The sequence below is a fragment of the Malaya genurostris genome, chromosome 1, assembly GCF_030247185.1.
Source record: "Malaya genurostris strain Urasoe2022 chromosome 1, Malgen_1.1, whole genome shotgun sequence".
NCBI lineage: Eukaryota > Metazoa > Arthropoda > Insecta > Diptera > Culicidae > Malaya > Malaya genurostris.
Window position 1 is genome coordinate 114,959,017 of NC_080570.1, and position 27,159 is coordinate 114,986,175.

At 35.9% G+C, this 27,159-nt stretch overlaps 1 protein-coding gene across 3 annotated transcripts in view; it reads right to left on the reverse strand.

The window, feature by feature from the left end:
• The window catches only part of LOC131425455 (calponin homology domain-containing protein DDB_G0272472-like), a 163,548-nt gene that overhangs the window by 12,914 nt on the left and 123,475 nt on the right, over positions 1-27,159 (reverse strand). For all 3 annotated transcript variants that reach the window (XM_058587399.1, XM_058587398.1, XM_058587400.1), the window contains exon 6: positions 17-139. In XM_058587399.1, coding sequence (XP_058443382.1) covers positions 17-139 — 123 coding nt within the window. The remainder of the gene's footprint in view (positions 1-16; positions 140-27,159) is intronic.

The following is a 27,159-nucleotide window of genomic DNA, read 5'->3' on the forward strand; positions in this document are numbered from 1 at the left end:
AAGAGCTAACACTCACCAACTGTTTTAGTACAGCTTCGTCCCAGATTTGTTCTAGGTTATCGATACTCGGCTTGGGTGCGCTATTCGATGAAGACGATGCGTTGGATTTGACCGTACGGGTTGTAGTCACTTTGGAGACCTGTTGATGAGGAGAAAAAGAAGTGTTCAAATGAATTAACATGCAATTTCCTGTCTACAGTCAAATACTAGCTTCGGGGAGAACAAACTTCTTAATCGAAATGTGTAGTTTACTAGCAAAACCAAGTCACGACTGCTGACTGTGCAACGCAGTCGCTCTGAAGAATGCATTAAACTTTCTGCAACACAAGCTATTTTTATATTTCGACTTGACGGATAGCGAGGCCGGAACAAAACCGAAATTTTTCTTCTGATTGCAACGTACGAAAAAAGGTAGAGATCTATTTTAAACTGTTCACACGGTGGTTCACGTCGACTTCCCTCGCCCGTTGGCCGACTGAACAATCCTTTCTTTCGCAATGTGACATAAAATGCGTTGAAATGTGGTCGTTAAATGGTTTGCTCTCCGTCAAATCCCGGCTGAAATTAGAGTGCAAAACCGGGCGTCAGCTGATATGTTATTCTTCCAACGCTCCATCAAGGAAAACGTCCAAGCCAAAACAATTTCTTTCAAGGTCGCTCAAGCGAAATATTTACCATCTGTCATGTTTGTCAACTTCGGTAGCTGAATAGGTATTAACTTTTTTGACATTGATACCACGACGAAACCAAAAGTGACCTTCGTTCGATATGTTCATGTTCGGCACAGAAAGGTTCTAATTCGAGATATTCACTCTCCCAAATCCTGTTAGGATACTCTCAACAACGGCTTCGTTTCGTTCTCTTGTAGCACGTAATTTGACGACGTATTAATCTGAATTACTCATCGAATCGAGATACACGATTCCGTCACAAAGAGGAACTATTTTAAGACCTGTACCAAAAGACAGTGAAATGCTTCAGAACATTTACATTTACGGGACAGAAATTACGAGCAGACATCGCGGAAGGCGATGATCATGTTCACATTAATGGAAATGGGCGCGTTCTACGTTTTGTTTACGTTTTTCGTGCAAAAACCAACGAACGGCAGATCACTGCATAAGGAAAACGGAGACAGTATTGTTTTGGATCTGTGCCAGATTGAACCGCAAGCTTGTTGACTTGTTGACACTGTTTCGGAGGAAAATATAGACAGAAAGCGAAATGCATAATGGTAATTACGGGATTTTTCCTTTTAAGGACTTGAATGCTTGAGTAGTAATCGACCCACTCATTTTCTTCATTACTTCTTAAGATTATTAGTAGTTTTCATCAGATCAGCTCACAGTTAATCACACCATTGAGCTATAATCTTCAAACTTTACCTGAAGACAGCTGTGTATAAGTACACATCATTTTTTCGGATCCCCTCACGACACGCAACCTTCGTCAAGATCATTCGTTCCTGCCAACAATGCATGACGGGAGCACCGTACCATCCTGGAAAACTTGACATTCGTCCAAAGAAACAAACGGGACATCACCGCACGCGCTTTTGAAATTCAAATGTATTCGCCTCTTTGAAATGCCGTCACGTCTTTTTCTGGCGAGAGCAATGGCAGCGGTATTTGGCCGAAAACAGAAACCGAATGCTTTGTCGCACAAGATTTCGAAGATTTCGGTTCATTCTGCGAAAAGACCGAAATGACGAAGCATTGAAGTTTTTCTCTAACTTGAACGAAAAAGTAGAGACATTCAGAACGACACAAGCGACAGAGGTGAGATTATGAAATCAAATTTCCCACTCTAAATTGATCGACGCGACCGACGTGACGTTGAAGAGAATGAAAGAATAACATGTGATTTATGTCAAGTGGAAAACGCAGACGGCGTGGATCGCCGCGCTGTCCTTGGTAGTTGAAACCCCTAATGAAATTATTTGTTTAAAGAAAACCAACCCCGCAGTCCTAATATGGCGAGATCGATCCTTATACAGAACTGCGCCGCACATTTTAGGGTTAATGATCCACAGTGCGATTCGATTGACTCTCCCAAAAAGATTTTTTTTTTGCTAATGATGATCGTGCAAAAGATGATCTTCAAATTAGTTTAAAAGTTTATAAGCAAGCTGTTGGTAAGTGATTAAGCGACAGCGAAATTTTGATGTTAAATTAACGGTGATACCGCTGCAGCACGCACATTGATTGAGCTGAGAATTATTCACCCTTATTCGTATTGATTTTTCTATCGTTTTTCATTTAACGCTATCAAAATCAAAGGTAGCTAGGATTCGATCGAACCACATTCGAATGAAAAATCAATCCGTCGTTATTCAGAATAAGGGTGATGAACATTAATGTTCATTAAAAATGACATTACTTTTTAGTAATGGCACTTTTAATGATCGTGTAAGGGCCGCTATATACTGAACTAATCAAACATTCATCGAATTGAAAATGCCACTCCCTACATGCAAAGTGCATCTGGCGGACGAGGAAATATAAAAACCCGCCAGTAGAAGAGTGCATTCGGGTGGAACGAAAACGAATGCGGATGACTTCCCAAGGCGCACACAGGTGTTCGCGAGACAAAAACAAATCAATGCAAACAATCGGTTGCTCATTCGATCGAATCAAGTGTCACTATCAGTCAGCAAAACTGCTTTCAGTAGTACTGAATAGAACCAGCAAGAATCGTCGATCATTCCAACCAAATGAAATTGATATGAAAAGATTGAATGACAGGTGCAGTGAACCAACTCGATATACCGATTAGGACCAATTGAACAGTCATGCGTTATTTTGATAGTTTTTTCATCTAAATACTTTGAAGTAACAAATAAATATAAATATTATTTAAAACTCTTTTTCTTTTTTAACGACTAAGTTTAGTGGTCAATATTTCTTTTTTCTTTTTGCGATATTCTCCTAACCAGAGATCATTTTTTCTGTAGAAACAGACAATGAAAATTATAGAATGATAGTACTCAAGGGAGAGCAAGGATGTGAAAATACAGCACGGAAAAGTGCTTAAATGACCCTCTGTCACGTCTCACTTTTCCGTGCTGTATTTTCACATCCTTGCTCTCCCTTGAGTACTATCATTCTATAATTTTCATTGTCTGTTTCTACAAAAAAAATGATCTCTGGTTAGGAGAATATCGCAAAAAGAAAAAAAATATTTTAAACAGTATGCATTTTATGCACTTTTAATAAATTACTCATATTTTTTATTTGTTTGGGGTATAAATAAGTTCGAACCGTTTTATTTCGATATTTGAAACTATATTGACAAAAAAGGTTCCAAATTCAATATGTTTCTGATAGTTCGCGGATACCCTTTTTAAAAAATTCGACCAGTTTAGCCGCATTTCTCGAATCGATCCATATTTCGACTTCATCATAACTGTAAAAGAGCTGGTCAGCCAGGTCAAGATGCATCGACCGTAACAATTTGTAATCGAAAGGAGCAATGTGTGGGCTATACAGCGTGTGAGGTAAGACTTCCCATTTGAACGATTCTAAGTATGTTATTCGGAGGGATGATAATAAGGTTCTTCGAAGTTGTGATTCGTTTCTCAACAACTCAAAGTTGAAAGTACATTTTATTCAAGTTCATAATTGAAATACATATTCAATTCATTTGCCTACATTTTATCTTCCCATAAATTCACTTCCCTCAGAATAATACGTTTTACTAACGTACGAACGTATTTGCTTCTTAGGCTAATTAATATTTTAATAAAGAATCATGTAAATGAACTGTACAGCATTACTTGCAGAATAAAGATAGATAACCGCCATTCCGATACTCGTTGCTTCAATCAATAAGTTCCGTTAATTTTATCCGGATCATGAACAGTCACACAAACTGTCAACTGCATCAGACGCTGAATTGGTACAATGATGCCAGAACCTATGTTTTACCAACCGTGCAACATGTAGGCGAGCATTACACGGTCTTTGAACATAACTCATGGTTAAAGTTGCGATTACTCAAATTCCAATTCCGATGGCCAAAGCTCGGCTCATGATGCATGGCCGAGGTATCCATACGTTGACCGACGTTTTGGATTATCGTAATGGAACCACTTTTCATCGATAGTAACAATCCGATGCGAAAAACCGTTTCTATTGTCGATTTATTAGTGCTTGAGCGGAAAAAGGTATAGAGCTAAAAGACTAGTCTTTGATGTCTGATGAACAGAAAAGATGTTTGAATATATGGTACCGATCGTGAGGCGGCTAAGGGCTTAGATCTTTGTTCGATGTACGCTGACCAACCCAGTTTTGTGGTAGAATTGTGTCTACAACAGCTCAGGGTGGCGGAAATGGTAAACGCGTATGCAGAAATTGCATAAGAACGCAGGTTCAAGTGTCGTCTCTGACCTTTTCTTTTCCATAAAATTATATTTTCCGAGATTCTCATTATTTTGGTTTATCTAATGTATATTTCCACTCAGTCGTTGCAAACTGATCTTTTCTATTGTGCCATTGTAGCAGATGACGAAGCGGCGTACTTTGGATCTAATTCACACGGCACCCAATTGCTACCTTTTGGATCAATCCCATTGCTTTTAAATGTTGGACAGTGGCTGGCTGAGTAACTACAAGACGGAACTAGATCGAAAAAATCCTACAATTTATCATTTTCAAACGTTCAAATCAAAATTGCCACTTTTAAATCAAGCATACCACCTCCAAACCGATAGCATATCTAGAGTATGCTCATCGTAAACTTCCACCAAAATACGATGGCTTTCAGCGGCTGCTTTCTCAACACGGAGAACCCACAGATCACAAAATTACAATATTACAATTGTTGTTTCACGCCCTGGTTGTTTCAACTAAAATGTTGTTTTTTTTAATAACTATTTATTGGAATATAAGTTAAAATTAAATTATTAAGATTTAAATTGGGTGTTCAGCCACAAGTGGTGACTTTTCAGCCCTATTATATATATGATTTAGTTATTACCATGAGGACATTATTTGCTTCCGCAATTCTGAGATTTTTGTGTAGGGAAAATTCTAAACCTACTTGTATTGTGTAATGGGGAAAAGGAACTTATATACTAACTTACTAACTAATACAGAGAGCGAATCGATTCAATTGAAGATTGCATCGATTTTTGTCGGAATTTGCTTATAATATTATGTGACATTACATCTAATGGTTCTATATTTGTGAGTCTGTGTAACTCATTTGTACTAAACCAGGGAGGACGCTTCAGAATCATTTTCAGAATTTTATTCTGAATCCTTTGAAGCGTTTTCTTCCTGGTGGAACAACAGCTTGACCAAATTGGTACCGCATAAAGCATGGCTGGTCTGAAAGTTTGTTTATAAATTAACAATTTGTTTTTTAGACAGAGCTTAGAATTTCTGTTTATAAGAGGATATAAACATTTAATATATTTATTACACTTTGCCTGGATTCCTTCAATGTGATCTTTGAAAGTGAGTTTTTTGTCATACGTTAAACCCAAGTATTTTGCTTGATCAGACCATGTCAATTTCAAGCCATTCAATTTGATAATGACTTGGCTTATGGGGAAAGAAAATTAATTGCGTTTTTGCTGCATTTGGTTCAATTTTCCATGTTGACAGATAATCACTGAAAATATGTAAGCTTCTTTATAGGCGACTGCGGATCACTCTTAGATTTCTACCTGCGGCAAAATGACTTGTGTCGTCACAGAATAGTAATTTCTGATAACCAGCAGGTAGATTTGGAAGATCAGAGCTACGCTCGAACCCTGCGGAACACCGGCTCGTACGGGTAGCAATTCAGATTTACAATTCTGATAGCTAACCTGAAGAGTACGATCAGTTAAATAATTTTGAATCATTTTGATCAAATAAATAGGAAACTGGAAATCAGACATTTTCGCTATTAAACCTTTGTGCCAAACAATGTCGAATGCTTTTTCTATGTCTAGAAGAGCAACTCCAGTGGATAACCCAGAAGATTTATTCGATTTTATCATGTTCGTTACTCTGACAAGTTGATGAGTAGTTGAATGTTCATGACGAAATCCAAACTGCTCTGGTAAAAAAATTGAATTCTCATTTATATGAGACATCATTCTCAACAAGATAATTTTTTTCAAAAAGTTTACTGATAGAAGAAAGTGGTCGATAACTTGATGTTTCTGCTGGGTTTATCATTTCGCAAAAGAGTTCTATGTTTAATTTCTTTTTGTAAATCCTTAACTATGTTTTTCATAGCAGGATCACGAGAACGTTAATATTGTCATCGACGAACATTCTTCATCCGAATGAGCAGTTGAAGATTGTCATCGATGATAGGAGAATTTAATTTAGTTTGAGCTCTGGGAACTGAAAGATTTCTAGCTTCGATAATTTAATAATTCAAATTATCAATTGCTGTGTCGATGTCCGCACGGAACGACCGAAATTAGCTCTGCGCCTAATTCGTATTACTGTTTTTGAATTAGTTGATTCTAACAACAAAATTTCCAAAATAACTATAAAATTAGTTAAAATGTAGAATTTACTGTGCTGAAAAAAACTCTTATTTTTAGAGAATGTGTTTAGTTGGCGAATATTCTGGACACAAACCAGCAATATTTCAATCCAACACGAAATTCTCATTGACAACTAATTTCGTTATTAAAATCAGAAACTTTGATTCTATTTATCTATCACCGTCATTACTGAAGGACAGCAGTGCCAAAGCAAAACAATCCATTAAAAAGCTAAAAGAGACAGTCTTGTTGAAACTGCTCGCAAATTGTTTAGATGTTTTTCGCATGTGTTACGATATATCCCTATATAATTTTCTAAACCGATATGTAAAAATGACGTAAACTGTTAGTGGAAAGTGTACTTATTCAGAATTTGTGCGCACTTGAAGCGATTGTGCGTAATAATGTTTTTACGCGGAGCAGTGATGTGAATTTCGAATGTTTCACTCTAATTGTGATGAAGTTTTTTTGTATCTTCAAACCTTCCGAGCTGCGCCGTCCGGTGTACTATTTGTATTCGGTTTTTGTTTTCCGAGTGCTCAAAGTTTTCAGTGAGAATGAAGAAACAGTGATTTAGAAGAAAAAAAAATTCAAAAAGATGTTTACGTTTCGTTTATGTCTTTTTCTCCAACACAACATCGTATTTATACCTGCCAATATAGAAAAGACAACCGCGTCTGAATTTTTTTCGGCAGTAGTGTGCCATCTAGTGGCTAGTAGTCATTAAGGTGTTACCGTTTCGGTGACAGGGCGCCATATAGCTGCAGATTGCAGAAGCCAATTCAACCATTCATATTGGTTGAAAACAACATTATATTTCTTTAATTCAACTAAAAAATTAGTTGACTGGATATGAAGTGTGCCTTAGCTAAGAAATGACAGTACGTTTAATTTGTGAATTCAACTAAAAAAAATAGTCATTTCAACAAATATTTTATTATTATTAAGGGAATGAGAATAAAAAATCTAAATCAGCAAAAGTAAGATTTTTTTAGTTGTCTCAAAAAATAACTAACTAAAATCAGCAAATCAACTAAATTTTTCGCGAAAATGCTGATTTCGGTCGTTCCGTGCGCAGAATTTTTTAAAATAGTTTCATGATCCACATGATTTTCAATGTGAGATCTGTAATCCAACCAATTAGCTCTATGATAGTTGAATATAGAACTAATAGGATTAATTATAGCTTCGTTGGAAAGTCTGAATGTTACAGGAAGATGATCTGAGTCAAAGTCAGCATGTGTAATCGGTTCACTACAAATGTGACTTTGATCCGTTAGAACCAGATCAATTGTAGACGGGTATTTTCACGGATTACTGGGATGAAGAACTGTGAAGTAACCAGCTGAGAGTTGATTATGAAGTATTTTACCGTTACTGTTATTTTACCTACAATTCCACTGGACATGCTTAGCATTTAAGTCCCCTATTACAAAATATTTCGATCGATATCTTGGAAGTTTTTGCAAATCGCCTTTAAAAAATTTAATTGTTCGCCGGTGCATTGGAATGGCAAATATGCTCCAGCGATGAAATAAATTCCATGAATGGTTTCAACTTCGATTCCCAAGCTTTCAATAACTTTAGTATTGCTGCAAGTGGAGGAACAATTTCTTAATGCCCTGTAAATATTTTGCTGGTGAATATCCTCTTGGGAATTGTTGCATTTCTATATAATCTGTGAGATTTTTAGGAATAAACCCTTTCTGCACCTGCACGAAGCCGTTTACCGGAAAGAAAATGTTCGCCTTCTTCAAGACGATCAAACAATGTTTACACGAAGCCGAAATACCGTTTTACAAGCATAAAATCCCTGTTCAACCAAACGCAATGATATACAATATCTTCTTCGTTTGAAATATCTTCATGTGTCCCTCAAGGAAGCCATATTGATCCACTGCTTCTTGTTTTATTTATCAACGTCCTCTGCAAAGTGCTAAATTGCTGTATGCGGATAATCTTAATTGCTGTATGCGGATGATCTTAAAATTTTGCGCATTATAAAATCTATATTGGATTGTTACGCACTTTAATAGTCTATTGAACCATTGAACGAGTGTCCGTGATCCTTCATTACGGATCCTTCATTCCGACGTTTATTTGGATAACAAGCTAAAATTCCTTGAACACGTTGCTCAAATCACCTCGAAAACTTTCTTGATGCTGGGATTTATTCGTTAAAACACATGAGTTTTTGAAAACACAGTACTGCTCAGTTATCTGCACCTTATCAGGAGAATAGAAAGCATAAAAGTTTTTATACGCTTTCAGCTTTCTTCTTATGAGGGTTCTTGCGACATTTCAAATAATACCATTGACTGTGACGATCTGCTGGAAAAACTACTTTGAGACGAATTTGACAATGGAATTTATCAGAGGAGAAGAACAAAATCGATTCAGGAATAGTGACCAAATTTGATGATTCGGCAATCAAAACACTTTCGAGTTGCGAGTAAATCATTATTAGCTTGTTCACAAATTATGTTCTTTCATTCTATAGTGATAATTTACATGGAATGAAGTTTTTAAGAAATAAAACATTAACAAAAAAAACTAGTCAAACAACATTTCAATCAATGTGTGGAGTACGAATAATCTATGGAATGAATAGACATTTTTGTTAGTTTGTATATTTGAGTGAATGTTGTCTCAAGTTACCTTCTTTATCATATAGTGAAACCAGATTCTCAATTTTTTTGCGTAAAATAACAATTACATATCGAATCAAAAAATCTTATGATTAAGATATGAATATACACACTTTTTTCCTGAATTTCAGCAAAATAATAATGCCGAGCACTCGGTAATCATCTCGCAAAAGATAAAATTGCTGAGAGTCTCGGTAATCTCAATTTTGACAAACGTCAGCTATTACCGAAATTGCCAGCAAAAAGTTTACTGTCTGCTCGGCATAACCTTAACTGAATATATTTTCTTCATGAATGTAGGCATTTCTTTGCAATACACCCTATGAGAATTGATTGATACAAACACATTTTCCAAAATGACCACATTCTCAGTTTTTTTGCTTGCCGTATAATATGCCTCTCAACAAATCAATTGTATGCCCCACTACAATGATGCAATATGCCCCTTGAAATGTCGATATAGAAGAAAAGTAGATAAAGAAGTTATTCTTTGCACCAGAAATCATTCGCTTAATCAATTAACTACAATTGGAAGCCAAAATTGTTGATCATCCTAACGCTACATTTGGTTTTAATAATCGTTATAAATCTTTTAAACAATAGTTTAACTCGAAGCATACTGTTGAGTCAAAGGTGGGGCATAATGTCCGTAGAGTCACTGTTATGAGAAAATTCGAATATAAAAAATGGCTTCGTTTCTCTGGATTTTTATACTGTAAATAGAGATATTAGCACTGCTAAAAGTTAATTACTAAGTAGCAACCGACCTTTGGACGTTCTATCGATTAATTGTTTAATCAAAGCAAAACCTTACATCGAATGATATTTTCAGTTTTTTTCATATTTTCCAGCAAACGACAACCGCAAACTTGCAGAGAAGAAAGTTTTTACGAAAAGATAGTATTAGTGATAAAACATTTGTTCAGACAAGTCTTGAACACTTAAAAAGGGAAGGGGGCATTTTGGCCCGCAGGGACGCTTTATAATACTTTCTCCTAATGAATTTTCGGCAGAGAAAGCAGGATCTGGAAGGTGCATCCTATTAAATAACCAACAATATTTTTTAGTTATTTTACTTGCTGAATAGATCGTAAAATTTCACGTTTTCCTTTTGGACGAATTAAATTTTGTCTAATGACCACCAAAAATTTCCCCGAAATATTTCGTCAGAAAATAACTGCGTAGTGCCGAGCGTCAGTTGTCTTGCCAAAAGCTAATACATGTCCCAAAATTTTGGTAAACGCATTTGCTGATTTCGGAATAATTGTTAATCACTGTTGAGTTCAGCACAATGTTTTGCCAAATCTCGGCAAAAAGATGAGCTTTTACTGAAAAATCATTAAATTAACTAAACGAATCTCGGATAACATAAAAATTGAATACTGAACAATCAGCGAAATTGTGTATCGCCGATCTGCCTCAGCATTTTACTATACCGAGCTCGAGAATTGGTTTCAAGTTTGTACTTTCCATCACAAATTAAGTTATTTTGCAGCACGCAATTTATAAGTTTTAGGTTAAATCCTAAATGTAAAGTTTGAACTTTAAGTCTGTATAGGGGTTTATATTGAACTATTAGAAGACAGAGCAGTCCAGAATAAACTATCATTATTGATTTTACTATTATATTGTTTCAAATTGGTAATAAACTGATTTAATTGAAATTGGAATTAAAAAGCAATTATTGTAGTCTTTTAATCATCGTTTCTGCTTTTTAAAAGCTCGATTAAGCTTAAAAATATATTTTCATTATATAAAAAAATATCATGCATTTAATGATTAGTCTCAAAAATACAGGATGAAGCAGGAGACTTCAGTCGATGACCCAAGAGATTTCAAACCCAGTCAATGATAAAATTCAGAAAATCAAAAACATGATCTACAATATGGTTTACAAACCTATCTGATGAAAAGATGCTGTAAGAATCTCTACCAACACCTAAGGTATTCGCCACACGCAGCTTTCAGTTATGATACCTTTTTTGGCGACCCTTCGATAATTGGATTCTCAAACTATGCTCTATTACAGTGTCATGTCAGTGTAAAAATCCCGAACACCCCCACACAAATTTTACACAGCGGCTAGACAAACTAATCCTCCGATCCGGTTTTGAATGACATAGGTACACACAATTTCAATCCGTGAATTTGCCCTATTTTTAGCGTGCCAACCACATTTTGCAGATGCGATGAGGCGCGAAAATTAGTACACTCGCATTTCGCTCTGCATCCGAATAGTCGGATTTGATAAAACCGAAACCCATCTATTAACAGTTATAATGATTATCCTAAAATTGGCCATCCCAAAAATTTGAATCGTCGATCGTTTATTCTAAAAAACACTTCCTGGTTGTAATAAAACTTGTCACCCTAAATTGTTTATCGCTCTAGACAACGCGATCGTGGTAGGGAAACACACGGCGAAGTAATAAAAATGAAAAAAAAATAACAAGAAAATTTTCACGAACTTCGTCCATTGCGCACCGTTTTTCATGGCCATAAAAGGCGACTCCGAGTATTTTGGGTGTATCGGTCGTACACTTGAAAATGTTGATGTGTGTTGCCGGTCAGTTTGAAATGGTTACGTATTGTGCAGTACTACTCACAGTTTCCAGAAACTGACTGAATTCGGTGATCGTTGAGCTTTCCTTGGAAGAAGAACACCCAAATTGTCTCACGTAACAGTAGAAAGAGTGCTGGATAAAAGGTTGATTCACTTTATTTTTAAATACACCACCGCACTCTGACTGAGATTGTGGCTAAAAACACACCACCCTTGTCAGACAAAATGATGCAGATGCTTTTTGAAAATCACCTTTCAGGATTCGGCATGTGAGATGGTTCCTCGTGCTACTTGTTTTCTAAGATTATTCACCACACTAGTGCTTAGTCAGATTGCCGCTATATCTTTTTCTAGGGCACAAAACTTTGGGCTTAGTCATTGACACGTAATTGGCGCAGGTTCAATTAGTAAATTACACGCACAGAACAGTTATCATTTGAACGGGGATCATATGCCAAGATAATGGCAATTTTCATTTCACTTGATGCTAATAATATCACTAGAAAAAATCCTGAACTCCCATCAAGTCTAAATTTCAGAACGGTACTCTTCCCCTGCTGATCGCGTGTTGATTAGTGGATGTCGGCAGTAGTACTGCCTTCGATCGCAGGAACCCAACCCGAGAGCAACGGCAAACCGACCAGCCGTGAATCGGTACAAGACGGACGAGAACAGAAAAACAACAAACCTCTTCGGTGGATGTTTGCGCGCGTGCGCCACCATTCCCGATGCTTCCGTAGTTACTGGGTTAGGCTGTACGGCGAAGCGGAAAGTGTTGATCATTGTCATGTTCATGCTGCTTGAGTTTTTCGTGGTAGAAAAAAAAATAAACAGTTCCCTTTTTCCGGTACGTTCGAATTAGGTGATCTCCAATTCAAAGATAGTTTTGGTTGATGCTGAGCGGATATGTCTAAGAGAGACACTCAACGCAGTGCATGAAGAGCGGCTAACAACAGCGCATGATCCGTAGCGATTGTGAAAGTACAAATGGTAACCGTACCCATAATTATCTAAACTGCTTCATTAATCTCTTCGGTTAAAACTTAAATTTACCTTTATTATTACACAAATATGTTACAGTACCGACTAAAAGCGATTTTACAGTTTTGATAAATATTTGACAGTTCAAACGTAAGACTGGAATATTCATTATAAATTTAAAACACTGTACACATTTCTTCACTAATTTGCCGTAGCAAATCACCAACACATGGCAAGATAAAACAGTAACTGCATCGCTCAAGTAGAACTCCATTATAACCGTGAGTCTGTTTATTCAAATAGCCGCACTAATCGGTTTTCATTTCGTTTCTCTGCTCTTCGTTGATTGTATTCGCACTACTAAAGTGTACACAAAACTGGCTCGTTTTTCGTTCATTTCTTTTTTTTTTCATTAAAAGTCGATCTCGAAGCGCCCATCGATCGTATTATTACGAAAGTCGCCCAAATCCCTTTTTATACACTCATATCGAGTATGAACGTCTAAAATTTTATGCTGTTTACGAAACACCATATGACATTGGATCACGATTACGCCTGAAAGTTAGTATAAATTTATGACCATCACGCGTAGAACGCAACAGATGGGTTTGGTTCGGTGTACAATTTTTGTTCATTGAATCAAAAAGGTCAATGACCAGATTGTAATTTGAATTGGAAACGAACCAAAAAATTAGCACACTTTCTTCAGGGGCGGGTAGGGTCTAACACTTTTGAAAAATCATTTATTATTTTCTTTATATTTTCTTACAGTAAAGCATTAAAAGAATATTCTGTGAAATTTTCAAGCCTATTGGAACGAAACTCTGAAAGTTATGGACCTTTATCTATGGCTATCTAATTCTGCGAAGAAGCAAGAGCTCAGCGCACATGTCCAAGATTTCTATTTCGGTTGACACCATGGAATTTGAAAAAGTCCCAGAAAGTCGATTTTCTCAAAAAAATTGTTTTTAGATGACAGTAAATCTCGACGTTTCATGCAATTCTAAGACTGTTGGTAACAGAAAAAAAATTTCGATTTGGGAAATCTAATGTCCCACCTATAGTAATTTTTTAAGACCGACAATTTTCAAACCTTAACCATCGGGCAGCACCCATATCCGATTTAGCTCAAATTTTGCAATGGGGATTTTTTCGAGGTGCTTAAACTTTTGAACAATAGCGCTTTACGAAATTAGAGGAGATCCCAAAATGTTGGCACCCTTATATACATTAAAGCGGTAAAAAAACAACGCGTTTTGTCGGTTATGTCACTTATACAATCATATCTCCGGAACCAAAATCCCACAGCCATTCGATCTTTGAACTTGATCAATGGCCGGATAGTAACTTTCAAACGAGCATAAGTTTGTTAAAATCGGTTCAGCCATCTCTGAGAAAATTGAGCGCTTTCAAATATCTTCGAAAAGTGCACACACAGACATTTTCCGATCTCGTCGAACTGAGTCGAATGATGTGTTATATCTATAGGTTTCCGAGGCTCCGTTCGAAAGTCGGTTTTTCCAACAATTCTAATACCTTTCTATAAAGAAAGGCAAAATTTTAAACGCGTTTTCTCGAAAGCACGTTTTGAAAGTCCGTGTCCATCGTCATTCAAAAATTACTGTACCATTTTTTCCAAATTTTGCATACACTTTTTACATATAAAAAACCAGACCCCAACGTTTTCCCTTTCGTTGATTGTTACTTTGGGAAGGTTTCACAGCAACAAAATGGCGATTTTTTTGTGAAAAATCGTAGTTTTCACTTTGAACAACCACCAAAAATTAACAAAATTAAAAAAAATCAAACAGAAACATTGGGGTCTAGAAAAACTTCTGATTAGTCTGCGCTGACATACAGTGAACACCGCAAATCATGATTTTTAGGAAGCGTCCTCCAAAATACTTCTTCACCGACTTATTTCTTAATATTTTTCCACGAAAATATTACAAAATGTTGTTCGAATGATGCTTTTTACATGCAAAACATTTAAATTTATTTTGTTGAACGATAATTCTGGAAAATAATCGCAGAAATGATGATATTTTCCATCGTAGACCCTGAAGCCTGACGTAGAACTTTCTTTACTATGCTGACCTGAGTGCAATTTCAAAATTTCACAACACAAAAGCGTAACGAAATTACTCCAGATTTGATTTCTTAATAACTTTTTTCCTGTTCTAGTATTTCCTCAAACTCTTTCACGAAACGAATCAATGGCGAATGGGAGGTTTCGTTCCTCAAGCCTAAACGCAGAAAAAATGATAACTAGTTCTTCTGTGATCATATCTGCTGTTGGATATTCGCAGCGTGGGTTACGCTTCAAGTAAGAGTGATTGCGTCATCCAGGTTCTGGTCGTTTGCTTTAAAGGAAAAGAAAACGAAAATGGATAACTATGGGGAACATCGCACAAAATCAGAAATAAGATTGCTTCTTTACAAATTGAAGGTAAAAATCATTAGCTTAATGCAAATCTAGAATAATCGGTCGAAAAACATGTTCCGAACAGTGTTTAATATCGTAGAAAATTCCACAATTTGGACCTTCTAAATGCCAGAAAAGAATCCCGTACAGCATTTTGACAGTCTCTTTTTTTTACTCAAATATTAGGATGTATGAAATATTGAAACCTATGAACGATTGTACGACCTGTGGTATGATAATATAGGCTCAAACTTACAAATGATTTGGAGTGGCGCCCTACTTTCTGAAATACAAAGGTAATCATCCGTAACCAACGGCAACGGTCCTTTTCAGGACCCCAAAAGTAACGTAAAAAATTCATTTAGAAAACACTCTCAAATCGTCGCCCTACTTCCTAGAATACCAACGCAATCTTTGGAAACCAAATTGTCCTATTCAGCACTACAAAATCTTAAACGGCCAAACGGTATCAACTCAATTAACATCTATAACATTTCGAATGCAGCCCTACGTCAATCTCACGATTATGTCTCTGGCATTACCTACTCCCAGTTTTTTTTTTGAAAGGAAAAAAGGTTGCCAGTCAAGCAAAAAAAAATTTCCCTTCTTTCCCGCAATAGCAATTAGGAACAACACTTGAAAATTGAAACTCAATCGATTCATTAGTTTTTAAGATATCGCGTTCACCGCAAAATAAAAATGTTTTGCGACTTCCTAAAGTAGTCAAAAGTTTGGGCTTCTTTTCTCAAGAGGTATGTAACTCTTTAAGAAGCAAATAGTTCTCGAACTGTAACAGGTACATTTGCTTCAACTGAATAAAAGTGACATGTTTTCTATATCGCATACTATGGAAATGCAGAGCAATTACAAAAATGGGTCAGAATGCGTAAAATGCGTAGATAATACAACAATTTCAAACTTATTGTATAAAAATGACAAAAAAAATTTTTTTCATAATTTTTCTCTACATATAATTATTACAGTTTTAAAACCATTGAGAAATCGAAAAAAAATATATCATGATACAATAGAACGTCGTAACTAAATCTAAATCCGTTGAAAAATTTGTAGGCCAGTCATTAATTCAAAACTTATGACCAAAAGTATGACTATGGTGTTTTCACACAAAACGGGTGTTGTGAAAAAGTTTGAAAAACTTTATAAAAATATTGAAAAAAATTTTCATTTTACTATAATTTTCAGAAAACAAAAATTTCAGCTTTTATCTTTTAATGATCAAATAAAACCAAATTATCAACACTTGAACAAAAATTTACGAATTCTGATCCCAACATAATAGATTCTGAAATCATCAAATACAACATATGTCCAGGATCGTGTTTTAGAAGTGTGTGTATGATATAAACTTAGCCGCAAACGATCGATATACTCGAAAAAATCATGTCGCAGCACGGAAAAAAATTATTTCATCGAAATGAAAGGGTTGCACAATTTTTTCCCGGTATTATACATTGCGTACGTTGGTTACGCATGCTTCTTGAAGATCCTAGTGGTAATAGAAGTTAACAATTTTTATTCATTCTTATGATTTTTTTAACCCTTATGCACTCGAATGGGTACCCGGGTACCTTTTCGAATTTCAAAATAAGAAATTTCTGAGTTAGGTTTAAACTAAGATTCTGCAATTCGGTCAATTCCAAGAACTAGTTGGACCATAACTTCTCATGCTTTGACTTTTCATTTTACAGTAAGGGGGGTCGAATGGGGGGGCTCAAATTTTTTTTATTACGTAAACACCCGAATGGGTACCCGGGTACCCACAAATAAAAATGCTTGTAACTAAGGCAAATTCCATCCGATTTGAATTTTTTCAGTACGGGTAAATTCAGAAATTTATCCACTTTTCGATGGCCGTGTATATTGCTGTAGTAGGTTCTTCTGGTTCCCGTTAATCCGGATTTCCGTAGAATGTTCCGACACTTGTGTTTTCCACCATAAATGTCATTTACTAATTTGAAACTTTTCCAAACCAGCTATTTGAGAAAGGCCGTACCAAAATGAACCTTTTGTAGAAAAATGACGTCATCTAAAGGGTAGTTGGCCTATTCTGGACTTACTCTCATAGAACGAAAAAAAGGAAATATAAATGAGAACGAAACTGTTTGGGAAGTAACTTCGTGATGTTTCGAAATGTTTGTTGCCAGAATTAAAAATTTCCCGTGTGCTTAATTTTTCCATCTTTTATTCATTCAATTAAAATTTAAGGATTACAGTTATTGCAAATGTCGTTACAGTGCTGGTTACAATAAGATTACAAAAATACGTGAAATCCGTGTATAAATGCCTCGATGTCGGAACTCATTTAGGATATCCGGGTTCCTGGGAACCAGGAGCACCATGTCCATCTTTATGGGTACCAATCCCAAAGAGCTTAAGTTCCTGAATCCAACAGTGCTAAAATTACTTCAATCGGTTGAAAAATGCTCAACTTACAGCGATTTAAAAAAATGGGTACCCGGGTACCCATTCGGGTGGTTAAAGGTGTTTTTTTTTTCGAGTGCACAACGGTTAACAACAAAGTATTTAACTGCTAGAAAATTAATAAAAATTGCCGGAATAAGTTCATATGCTCATATACTCAATTTCAAATGTTTTAACACCCATAATAATATACATGATTTTGATATGTAGCACTCATGCCGTCCAGATTCAAAGATCACTGTTCCAAAAATGTTTAAAACCAACGACACGATAATAATGTTCATCTGCATTAGAATCGAAAGCAATATCACATTTATTGCTCAAAGCTACCGCTGTGGCCAAATTGGATCTAATTGGTATCATAAAATTTAATTCAACGCTGCCGAAACGGTACGCCATTTAACGGGCGAAACCATGCGAAAAGAAGAAGGAACGTATGAAGATTAATTGATATATAATCTATCTTTGAATTTCATAAGATACCACAAAGAGATGGAAACGTTCTTGGAAAGCATATTCGAATGCTTTCTAACTAGTCGGTGAGCGGATAGCCAATTCTGGTATCACATCGCTTTGTTTCAGCATAGAATTTGAGCACATTTAAAGAACCTCACAGCCGTTCACAGTCAAAGTTGTTCCAGTTTTCTAATGATTAAAAGGAAAGAAAAAAATTATAACCGAAGTTTTAAAGTTACTGACAAAGATTTCTGACTATAATAAGTTGATATAACAAAAACTAGAACTTAGTAAATTTCCGTTGATTACTCAAACATAACAAGAAGAAACAAAATTGTACCATGATTAGATTGTCAATTTCAAGACATCAATTACTGTCCCTGTTACTTTTGTTTTCCCCTTAAGAATGCATGAATGCAACGAACAATCCTATATTTTTTACTGCATTTATGTGAAACAAGTGAGTTAAAGTTTTATTTCTTGATTTGATCTGTCTTTGACGAAAGTGATCCTAATAAACGAAGCTGGCGAATAAAGACTGTCCCAGAAAGTATGGACGCACTTTGATTTCGCTGTAAATAATTCACAAGTGTTAGATATTCAAATTTGATTCGATATACTGATAATATTAGACTACAACAACATAATATTATGCTCAACATTTGCTACTTAGGGGCTGTCCATAAAAGACGTCACGCTTTTTTTGACGATTTTTGACTCCCCATCCCCCCTTTGTCACAAATTGTCACAGAAGCAAAGACCCCCCACCCCCCCTATGTCACATGTCACGAATTCAAAATAAATAAAATTCATCTCAATATGTATGACAAACCATACAAATATAAAGGAAAATAGATTTATTACATGCTGTCATTAGATTAAAAAATATCCCTAAAACTACAAAATCAATTATACAAATTAACAACAGTATTTGGTTGGAATTGATGAAACATTTAAATCATCTGTTTTATTCCTCCTAGGGGTACACAAATAAAGACCAAAACCTCATCAAAATGAGATCATTGCCGGAGAATCTTTTCAAGATCAGTTGAACAGTGAATTTTAAATCACATCGATCAATATCGGTACTGATCTTCCATCACACAAAGGGTAGTTATTTTGAGCTAAAATGATTCTTGATTTATGTAAGTTCAATCATTGGATGATTCGATAAGCTTTGATGTTGGTGGAGGGAAATCACATATGATCAAGATAAGACATGACATGATCTATGTCTGAAATCGTTAATCTCCCGCCCTTTTTCAAATGGAGTACAATTGAATAAACTGCATCAGAATCATATAAGAGAAATTCTTATGATATACTATTATCAGTGATAGAAAATCAAATTACTGAAAAAATTGTCAGTGCATAACTTAAGTTAAACCGTTTGAAGGCATCTTTTTCTTTTTTACTTATATTATGCAAAATTCATTAATTTCGCTAATTTACTCGCTCCTCCGTGCATTTTTGTTGATCACAACAGAAATGATTTCCTGCATCATTCATTTCTGAATTTACAAGAAGAAGCTTTTACATCAACAAATACACGTTTTCCTATAGAATGTAAACGTTTATTGTGGAGATTTTTTCAGGAAATAGGGCAAAGCAGTAATATAATTAGGTAATTCAAAAATGCGCTCATTGAAAATATTGGATGTCACATTCCAGAAACCTCCCCCCCTTCCCCCTGTCACAAAAGGTCACGTTTTATGAAACACCCCCCTCCCCCTTGCGGCGTGACGTCTTTTATGGACAGCCCCTTAGCCATTGTAGACTAGCTGGCGCAACTAGCTGCGAACGTTCCTCATTAAATTCCGTACAGACTTCTTGGCGACAAGTATTGACACTTTTTTCCAATCTTTTTCGAACTGTTGAATGGTTTCAGCTGCCAAGGCATGTTTCCTAAGATGTGCCTTCGTTAATGCCCAAAATTCCTCAATGGGTCGAAGTTGTGAGCAACTTGGTGGATTCATGTCTTTTGGGACGAAAGTGACATTTTTGGTAGTTTTCTACCGTTGATTTCAAGTAGTGGCAAGAAGTAAGATCCTTGTGGGTTTGAATCATGGGTAGAAGTCGTTTTTGTAAACATTCCTTGATGTATATTTCGCTGTTCATTGAAGCAGTGGTGATGAAGGGTTTCGAAGTTTTACCGCAGCTAAAAATTGCTTGCCAGACCATAGCTTTCTTACCAAATTTTTCGACTTAAATCGATGTCTCGGACTGCTTCAACACTTGCCCTTCTCGCACTGTATAATATTGTGGTCCCGGCAAGGATTTGTAATCGAATTTCACGTAGGTTTCGTCATCCATGATTATGCAGTTCAAATTTCCAGCAAGAACCCTATTGTACAGCTTTCGAACCCTCGGCCTGATCGATGCTTCTTGTTTCGGACTACGTTTTGGTTGTTTCTGTTTCTTATATATTCGAAGATTCAAACGTTCTTTAGCACGAAGAACATTTGACTTCGAAGTGCCCACTTTTTTTACCACATCCCGAACTGAAACCTCCTTCTTTTGCTCGAACGCCTTCAGTATACGTTCATCCAACTGAGGGTGTTAGCAGGATCTTTTTTCGACCCGTTTTCGTTTTATCCTCACCGAACTTCCTGATTGCATTCCGCACGGCTTTTCACTTACTCCTTCCATTTTTGATATCTTTCGCAGTGACAGTCCGCGTTCTGTGCACCATTTGTACACAATTTTTCGACGTTGTTCTGCTGAAAGTCCACGCATTTCGAAACCAACTAATGAAAACGAATAAACAACTGCACAAGTGGTTAGAGAAGAATGTAAACAACAGGACGCAACCATAAAAATTGACAGATTCTAAACCATTGCGAAACGGCAGCGGTTTATGGTTGAGTCCATACTTTCTGGGACAGTCTTTATGTCGGTGCGATTGTATAGATATTCTGTACATCTAATAAGGGCCCATACCTGATTTTCACCATGCTCTATTCTGAAAACTTTTCACATTTGTTACAAAAACACGTGAAATTACATGTCTAACATATCCAACGAAAATAACCGTTCTGTAGCAATTGTGAAACATGCCAATTTTAACAAGTTCTAATTGCTACTTGGGATAACTGTCAGTGACATCTGTGTCAAGTGTCACGTCAAAATATTCATTAGTGTTTAGTTTACGTTTGTGTTTCTGAAGTATTAAAATTGCAATCGAATTAATTAAAATTATTAAAATTGCAATGCAATGGAAATTGGCCTTTCTGTTTCATCAGACTTCGCAGCCGATTCTTAGTGTACAGAATCATTGCATGGCTAGTACTATGGATCCTACTAACACTAAGAATCCTTCCATGTCGGGGCTCGAACATACGACAACTGGCTTGTAAGACCACACGGAACCACCCGCGACCCCATTTCAACCAGAATATTAGTTGATTTTCTGAATTCGATTGGTTAAAATTTGGTACAACTAATCGATTGTTGTTTTAACTAAACTGTCATTTTTGTTTTCGATTAGCAGAAACGATGGTTGAAACAACTAATTTAACTGTTTGAAAAAGAATGCTGTCAATTAGTGAGGACACATACCTTTCAATTCCAACAAATATTTTAGTTGAAATAACTGGTGTTGTTATTGAAACAAAATTCTGTTAGTTGAAAAATAAATCGGTTTTATTTGTTTTAGACATTGCAAATAGATGAATCAATGCAAACAATGCTATTGATTTGCGAAAATTTTAGTCAATTTATATGAGCTTGGGTGCATCAACCGCTGGAAATTGGAATTTTGCGACCGCAATTCAAACGCGCCATTCAATCGCAGCGCGTTCTGTGTGTTTGAAACCCTTCGCTCCTGTTACTTTCATAAATTGAATTCATGTCAAAAAGCGGTTTATTGCTAATGCATGAACATCATCATCGGTATCAAACAGCTGGAAGTAAAACAGTCTGCTGGAAGTAAATCAATGATCGAATTTGAAGCATAAAATTTTTGCGCATACCTGAAAGATTACGAGATGATCATTCATTAACATTTTCTAATTTGTCACCAAACCTTTTTATCTTAAACAAGGTTAGCTTTATCACAAAACCGCTGTTAGATAAACACTTGTTATCATGAATTTACCAAATCGAATGAACACAATTTCACCAAACGCTTTAACCATCGATGTTGTTTTCATTGACATTTTGAAGCGACGCGAACAGATTTCAACTAAAAAAGTTGTTGATTTTGCATTGCAATTATTGTTTTGCTTTCAACTGTCTCCGGTATTTGACAGCATTCAAAACAACATATTTTTCAGCTACTTGAATATATGCAAATCAAAAACATATTGGTTGAACCAAAACTAAATTCAACTATCGCAAAAATCAAAAACTGCGATATCGCAATTTTATGATCGAAGGGATCTCCGTGCAGTGTCCTATGCATTGAACCCCCATACATCTAGTGATATTGTTAAACATATACACACACATACACATGCAGAGACATTTTCTCAGCACGATGAACTAAATCGAATGGTATATGACACTCCGGGCCAATTTTCACTAACGGATTTTGCATTGATTGCGAATAGCTTTTTAATGAGAAAAGCAAAAAACTTATAACCATACTTTTAACAACAATGACAACGGAAGCAGCAATAGCGATGACGAATCAATGGACAAATGTACGACTAGTGATCCAATAGCCCCCAAACCTCGCTGAATTGCTATTCCCTTCCCCTTCGTGCTTTTGGAAGTTTATAGATATGATGTGAGACACATCCAGGTCCAAGTTATTTGGGCGAGCAAGAGTATACAAAACAGTAACCGAACTTACAACGACACTTGCTTTGATAAACTTAGGAAAAATTTATCGGTAAAAAATTGTTCGAGCGTGATTGGAAAATTAGCACGAGAAATCTATTCAAAATTTGGTATCGCTAAGAAAAAAACATCATCAAAAAATCCATTAGAGGCAGCTAGACAGAAAATCAATTTCTGCGCTGTTCAATAACCTTTCATCGCTCCAACTAGCATATCGTCTGAAACCAAAACAAAATTTACTAGCTCCATTACAGTTGCATGGTATAACGAATTCTATTTCTGGCAGTATAAGCAACAATCCATGGTTGGGCATTATACCTAAGCTCAGTTGAATAGACATCCACATAGATTGAACTAGGGTGGATGTCTATTAAAATATATGCAGATAAAACAAACGAATAAGGAAAAATTTAAAAGTAAATTTCTACCATCTTTCGTTTGTTTGTATTTATCAATATGGGGCTCAACATGCGATTTTGTGTGTGGATTGAATGGTAAAAACCTGTTTTAATCCGTCTAGTGCTGTAATAATGCCTTTCTCATATCACTCATATTCTCATACATAGTAAAAAATTAAGAGAAGTGATGCAAATCCACATATGAAAAAAATCATTAAAACGTAATTCGTAAAATGACTGTATTTTTCAAGATGAATTTCAATAGATGTCAAACAAACTCAATTTTTCCAGCAGACGACTTACTTTTTCCGGTACTTAAAATATATAGCTGTAAAAATGAATCAATTTTGATGCTGGAATATGTCGATCCCGTAAGACGTAAATTTACACATTTTATTCAGGTTTGTATATATTGCAGTATTCTTAAAAATTTTTCTTTTTGACTCGTGAAAGACAGCAAAAAAGGTTGTTTGAGAACAGTTCTCAGATCGATTGAGCCATCTCGGACAAAACGGAATGATTGTACTATTTCAGATAACTACGAATTCGAGAAACATTACAGCAGTTTTGTTTGGATCCATAAAATTTTTGATTTGAATCTAAGTTAGTGAAAATTCTAGTTTCATATTGGTGATTTTAACTGCCATTTCCGGTACTTCTGAATCCGGAATCTGGAATTGAACATTTCAGTCTTAAAGAACAAAAACCAGAATGAGATAATTTCTACCACCTTTCGTTTGTTTGTATTTATCAATATGGGGCTCGATGTGTCAATGTAAAAACCTGTTTTAATCCGTCTAGTGGTGTAATAATGCCTTTCTCATATCACTCATATTCTCATACATAGTAAAAAATTATGGGAAGTGAAGTCCACATATGAAAAAAATCATTAAAACGTAATTCGTAAAATGACTGTATTTTTCAAGATGAATTACAATAGATGTCAAACAAACTTCAAGCAGACGACTTACTTTTTTCGGTACTTAAAATATATAGCTGTAAAAATGAATCAATTTTGATGCTGAAATATGTCGATCCCGTAAGATATATATTGCAGTATTCTTAAAAATTCTTCTTTTTGACTCGTGAAAAACAGCTAAAAAAGGTTGTTTGAGAACAGTTCTCAGATCGGTTGAGCCATCTCTGAGAAAACGGAGTGATTCTACTATTTCAGATAACTACGGATTCGAGAAACATTACAGCAGTTTTGTTTGGATCCATAAAATTTTTGATTCGAATCTAAGTTAATGAAAATTCTAGTTTCATATTGGTGATTTTAACTATGGACGTACTCCAGTACTTTTGGATCCGGAATCTGGAATTGAACATTTCAGTCTTAAAGGACAAAATCCAGAATGAGAAAATAACGACGATGCGACGGTTATAGTTTAAGTCCTAATTGCGTACCCGGAAGTCGGATTCGGATAGGATTAAGGAATTTTGTATGGTACTATAATAGATGGTTTTATGGTCCCATAAAAAACTCTTAAATATTATCCGGATCCGGCCTCCCGTTTTCGGAATTAGGGCTTAAACTAAACCCATCACATCGGAGTCGACTCTCTAAAAGAACCGTCATTTAGAGAGACGATGCCAAAAATACTAAAAATATCATCGAAATTGGGTTGTTATAGTTATTGTAAGTTATTGAAAATCGGTTATTTCTAACACCCATTTCTCAGAAATCAGGGTGGGTTCCATTTGAGAATATTGCACAACTAATTCTGATACTTCCGGAATCCAGATCGGTATAGGCGAAATCGGTTCGATTTGCCATGAATTAATTAAAATAGTTTTTATTACAGTCCCGAGGAGTTTTCACGTTATTTGCATTGTGCCCTTGAATGACGGTATGAAATTTGTACCATTCATCGCTATGTAAAATCGGAACTGGAAATCGAATCCAGATAAAATTTAGAACGTACTTAACATATTGAAAGACCTTTAATTTCAGCCCACAATTTTAAAATCGGTCCAACCATCTCTGAAAAATTTAAGTGAGTTTTATTTTATAGTTTTTGACCAAAATGTCCGATACTTCCGAAACCATAAGCTGCAGATACAAACGATGTAAAAATTCATTTAAAAGCTTGTCTCAAATCCATGAATGCAAAAACAATATGTTAAATATATAATAAATATTTAGCAGTGTATGAATCTTCCAATAGGTTTGCTCACCGCTTAGGCTCGTTTGAAAGCTACTAAAGGGTCATTGATCAAGTTAAAAGTTCAAATACCAGTCATACTACGAATATCGATATACTTAGGCTCATTTAAAAGCTACTACGAGGTCACTCATCAAGTCTGGCAGAGTTATGGTGAACATTTGGCAACGTTGATCTGTCCGCCAGTTGTTGTTTACGACAAGATTTTGGAACACAGGGAGTTCAATTTCTGGAAGACCGATTTTGGTGGGCTCTACAATGCACTGCAGTCATTGGACAATACTGAGTCAACATGCCATCGTCAGAGCAAAGGCAAAGTGCCTTATAAAACATATCGTTAAAAAAAACTTATTCATGATGTGCATTTCCGGTTGTAAAAATACAGTTTGTTTGAAACAACTATTTAAATTACATGCTACCGTTCCTCAACCCCTGCCGAATCCACCATGGTCTAATCGTAATTTACGTGAACTAAAAAGACTAAGAGCAGCTGCTCTAAAACACTACTTTAACCAGAGGAATCCAATCACTAAACGGGAGTTTACTTAAACCAGTAACGATTATTGAAGAAACAAACACTTTCTCTACTTCAAACACGTAGTTCACTTGCAGCCCAATTTTAAGCGAAGCACAAGAAATTTCTGGTCTTTGTGAACAAAAACCGCAACAAATATCTATTTCTTGCTAGTATGTTTCTTGTGGATGAGAATTCGAACACTCCCAATGGAATCTGCCATTTTTTGCGAAACATTTCTTGAGTGCATTTAAAACTTAGTTGGCAGATCCAATACAAACTGAAAATGCAAGATGTTTCTCGCGATGTTATCAAATTGAGGAACATACGTTTTTTTTTTCGATGGAGATATTCTGAAATGTATAAATAAGCTAAAATCCTCAACTGGGCCAGATGGTATCCCTACTGTTGTATTTAAATAGTGTGCATACCATTGAAACTAATTTTCAACCAATCGTCAAAATTAGTATTTCCACAGGTAACAGATATACAGGCTCGAACAAAATTTTTCAAAATCCTGTGTAATTTTCAAATTTGCTATACGTTGGAAACACTACTGCCACCTACTCGACTATTCGCCGCGATCTTTCAAAACGTTTCGCTACGTTCCGGGACGATAACAAAATCCTCCTGCCTATTATATAAATATTCCAACTACAATAATTTTTACACTTATCACACGATTTCCCTAAGTGTTAGGGATAACTTTATTTCCATGTCGCATAAATCACATGAGAATTCGATAGGAATAAAACAAAAATAAATTTACCATTTTAACCAACAGCAAAACAAAAATCTAGCGTGAAGTGAATGTTGCGCCCAAAATTGTGGCTCATGTGAAGGCGGCACCCAAATCGTGGTGACACCTCGTGTCGATCGTGGAGACATCTGCAAGTGTTCGCCACGCTGATTGAGCACATTTTACACACAGTTCATATGTGAGCCTGTATATCTGTTATCTGTGGTATTTCCTATATGTTTTAACAATATATCTGGAGTGCCTCAAAGAAGTAACCTCAGGCCCTTACTCTTTTTCAACGATGTCTCCAGTGTGATCTTGCCTGGATGTGAATTCATATACGCTAACGATCTAAAACTTTTTTCCATAGTGCGATCTAGAGAGGATTGAACTTCAACGACACTTGGATAGTCTGTTATCACATTTGCCCGCAAAAAACACTCAATACTTTAGAGTTACGCCGACGACACGACCAGGCACTCCGAATAAAAATCGGAATAGAAAGTGCCCGTGAGTGATTTACCACCAGTTACCACAAATATAGTGACCCCTTACT